The sequence below is a fragment of the Cibotium barometz genome, chromosome 41 (assembly GCF_041138505.1).
Source record: "Cibotium barometz isolate CiBa-2024 chromosome 41, ASM4113850v1, whole genome shotgun sequence".
In the NCBI taxonomy this organism is placed as follows: Eukaryota; Viridiplantae; Streptophyta; class Polypodiopsida; order Cyatheales; family Cibotiaceae; genus Cibotium; species Cibotium barometz.
The window spans coordinates 32,702,692-32,706,501 of record NC_141086.1 but is presented as its reverse complement, the minus strand read 5'-3'; the positions used below and the strand labels follow the sequence as shown (position 1 = coordinate 32,706,501).

General features: G+C 46.5%; 1 protein-coding gene across 1 annotated transcript; it reads left to right on the top strand.

Moving 5' to 3' along the window:
* The first annotated feature begins 1,776 nt into the window (after positions 1 to 1,776).
* Positions 1,777 to 3,492, top strand: LOC147614881 (protein PHOSPHATE-INDUCED 1 homolog). The gene has a single exon (XM_086780215.1). The coding sequence runs from the start codon at positions 1,889 to 1,891 to the stop codon at positions 2,879 to 2,881; it is 993 nt and encodes a 330-aa protein (XP_086636341.1). The 5' UTR covers positions 1,777 to 1,888; the 3' UTR covers positions 2,882 to 3,492.
* Positions 3,493 to 3,810: the final 318 nt, after the last annotated feature.

Sequence of the window (3,810 nt, the reverse complement as noted above, 5' to 3'; positions counted from 1 at the left end):
GTATTTATAAGGTGCCACGTAGACATTTCTATTTCTCGTTTTCACTTGAAGGGAAACATTCAAGATAGATTAAGGACAATTGGAGCCCTTGAAACAGCGCTACATGTGCCAAAAGGTTCCTAGGACATGTATTTATAAGGTGCCACGTAGACATTTCTATTTCTCGTTTTCACTTGAAGGGAAACATTCAAGATAGATTAAGGACAATTGGAGCCCTTGAAACAGCGCTACATGTGCCAAAAGGTTCCTAGGACATGGATCAATGGTTGGGACAGGTTTTGGACATAGTCTGAACATATATTATGACATTTTTGATGAGTTTTGATAGCATAAAAGTGGCTCGCCAATCTCAAAAACAACCACCACTTCTCACATATAAAAAGGATGGAATACGTTCATTGTCATCATTTAGAAGCATGGATTGTCAAGCCAGCCAAGGGCATGAAGGACAAAGTAGGAACAAGCAGTCCATTAGTCTAGATTAGCAAGAAGTTTATCTTAAAATCATTGTTTTGCACTAACGCAACGTGGAGGCATTAAGAAGTTAGTTCATGCAAGTATTCATACTCTATATATCTACATTGGATCTATGACCAACCCATTGTAATTACTCATTCATTAATGCAAAGTAGAAGTAGGTTAGGTTAAGATTCCATCTCTTCTCCTTCTCTTTACTTCTCTATGTTTGTGTTTTTAGCATTAATCTTTCATGTTTAGCTTTACTACACTAGTAAGCATGTTTTTGCATGGTTAGAATGTAACATTGGTATCTAAGGGCAATCCCACATTCAAAATTTGCATGCTAAAATTAGGGTTTGTGTTTTAGGGTTTATAGCCGAAAATTAGGGTTTTGTATTTTTACATGAAATCAGTCCTAGCACATCAATTTCAGCCCTCTTTTCACTTGCAGAATAAGGTAGGGTTGGCGTTTTTAGGATTTCAACCTATTTTTGCATGAAATTTTCATCGCATGCAGGATTAGCATTTGCATAAGTCTTTGTGTAGGTCTAACCTAGGTAGAAATGGCATCTTTCAGACACTTTTTTGATAGTAATCTCACCCCAATGGAGATGTAGATGTGAGATATGGAAGAGATTGAAGCTCACTCTCGACAAAGGTGTGAAGAGATCAATGTCCATTATTGACCAAGGCAAGAAGAGATCGAGGATCATTATCAACGTGAGGAAAAACATTGTGAGTGGGAATGACAAGAAGAAGAAGCTTGCTATGGTCGCGAGAGGAAGAATGTCGTGAGCATGCATAGCAAGAAGACAAAGATATCTCGTCTACTATCGCATGCATGCAAGAGTTGGTTGAAGGTTCACCTAAACTAAAGATGTAACCTATTATTTGGAAAAGGGTTCCAAACTTCGCTAAATAAAACATATATGGTTTGTCTCGGGGATTCCAACATCCCCACATGGGGGCAAAAGGTGTGAAAATCGTCTCTGTGGTTGTGTAGCGACAACAAGCATGCAGCTAATCGCTTTGGAATTTGAAGCGCTCACTCAGCGTGTAGCAGCAGCTGTCGTGACAGCTCGGACGCTCGTTGAGCGGACCGGGGACCGGGGGTCACGAATGACGAGTTACAAGCAAGTGTCAAAGGGGTTGGGAAATAAATAGCACACGGTGTAGCCACGTCGGAGATCTGGGATCCGCGATGTTGTTGAAGTGCGAGGAGGTGAGCTGGCCGGCCGCGTTGTACAGTTAGGGGGTCTGACTCTGTTCTTTGAAAGTTCGTCGAGCTTTCCAGCGCACCCCCTTTTATAACAGCCTTCCGCTTGCTGCCCTAGTGTCTCTAGCTAGCAACATCTCTCTCTCTCTCTCACTGCGCCATCCATCTCCATCTCTTCACAAGGCGCTCTCTAACTTTACAAACCTGCGCCGGATGGCTCAAGCCTTCCCCTCTCTGCTGACGTCCCCCTTCCAACCGTTGCTCCTTTGCCTGCTCGCCCTCACCAGCTGCTGTTGGACTGCCGCTGCTGCCAGACCATCTTCTTCACGCATGCTCACCCTGGTCCCCTCCCCAGCCACGACCCTCTCTTACCACGGTGGTCCTCTCCTAACCAGCCCCGCCCTTCGCCTGCACCTCCTCTGGTACGGCGCCTTCCCCGCCTCCCAGCAGGCCGTTATCACCGACTTCATCTCCTCCTTCCAATTACCCCCCAATAAAAAAGGTGGCGCACCGTCCGTGGCTACTTGGTGGAAGATCGCCCGCCGCTACAAGGACTCCTCCAATGCGGGCGCTGCCGCCAGCATCAAGCTGGGCGTCGTCTCCTCGGACCCCTCCTACCGCATGGGCAAGAACCTCACCAAGTCCGACATTGCGTCACTGGTGGAGCGGTCCGTCGACGGTGCTCTCCCGAAGCCCACGCGCTCCGACGATTCCGTCTACGTTGTCTTCACTGCTGACGACGTTCTGGTGGAGGACTTTTGCATGAACTCGTGCGGCTTCCACAGCGCGGCCTCCTCGGCGTCGCTGCCTTTCATATGGGTGGGCAATGCGGCCACGCAGTGCCCGGGCTTCTGCGCCTGGCCCTATGCCGTGCCAGAGTTTGGGCCCCCTGGCCCCCCTCTGCTACCGCCCAATGGGGAGGCGGCCACGGACGGAATGGTCATCAACTTTGCCACGCTGCTGGCGGGCACCGTCACCAACCCCTTCGACTCCGGCTACTTCCAGGGCGACGCCGCCGCTCCGCTGGAAGCGGCAAGCGCCTGTGAAGGCCAATTCGGCAAGGGCAGCTACCCCGGCTACCCGGGCAAGCTTCTGGTGGACCAGGTCTCCGGCGCCAGCTACAACGCGCTCGGCGTCAACGAGCGCAAATTCCTGCTGCCAGCCTTGTGGAATCCCGTCACGCGTGCCTGCCAGCCGCCCGTGTAATCATTAAAAAAGGAGTGTTGTACAGAGACCAACCCACTATAGCTAATTTATTTAGGCTACACAAGATTTCGTTATATACACACACAACGGAATACACCCAAAAGTTCAGGTGATGAAAAACAGAGAGTCCCTTCATCCTTTACATCTCTTTTAAGACTACAAAGCTCAGGTGCCCAAATCTCTTATGCCATAACTTGCTTATCCCAGCATCGTCTTGGGCTATAAAGCCGATATCTCATATACAAGTTGTTGCACCAGATTCCTCTCCCAATGACATTGTCATCACTGGCATCAGTGATGATTGCAGCAATCTTATTGAAGAGAACCTTCAAATCTTGGTTAGCTAACTGCAACTGATAGCAGATTCCTCTTTATGTTTAGCATATATTGGACAACTTCTTAGTATCACCATTGCTATGGAAATAGAAGTAATAATACATAAACCCATAGCTCAGCATTTGGAATCATTCTTGACCATTACCTAGATGGACAAAAAAATTATAAAAATCCACTATCCATCTTATAAAATTTCCATTGATCTATATACAGAATACACCCATTGATCTACTATCATGCTTTTGTCCATCCAACCAATATATTGTTAATCCATTTCTCTTGTGGTGTTCAGCTCAACATTTGTGTTTTCAAACTTTGGGAACGACATTAGAGAAATAGAAAGAGACCCTGTTAACAAAATCAAAAATTTGGCACACTTGCCAAGGACTTCCAACTGATCACAAAAGTAGAATAGAAGCAGATCAAAATTTGCTAGCACTACAAGTTTATATGGCTAAATCTATAGATCTATGATTGATTGCATGATGGAGAGCTTTCTATATGAAAGGAGCTCAACATTGGCTATTTTCCAAGTTGTAAGGTGCCTAAAAACCCAAGTATACACTTAGGGAAAGCCCACAAGACAAGGTCTC

What these genes read in the sequence shown, in the direction of transcription:
- LOC147614881 (XM_086780215.1), top strand. Translation starts at nt 1,889, where the DNA reads ATGGCTCAAGCCTTCCCCTCTCTGCTGACGTCCCCCTTCCAACCGTTG.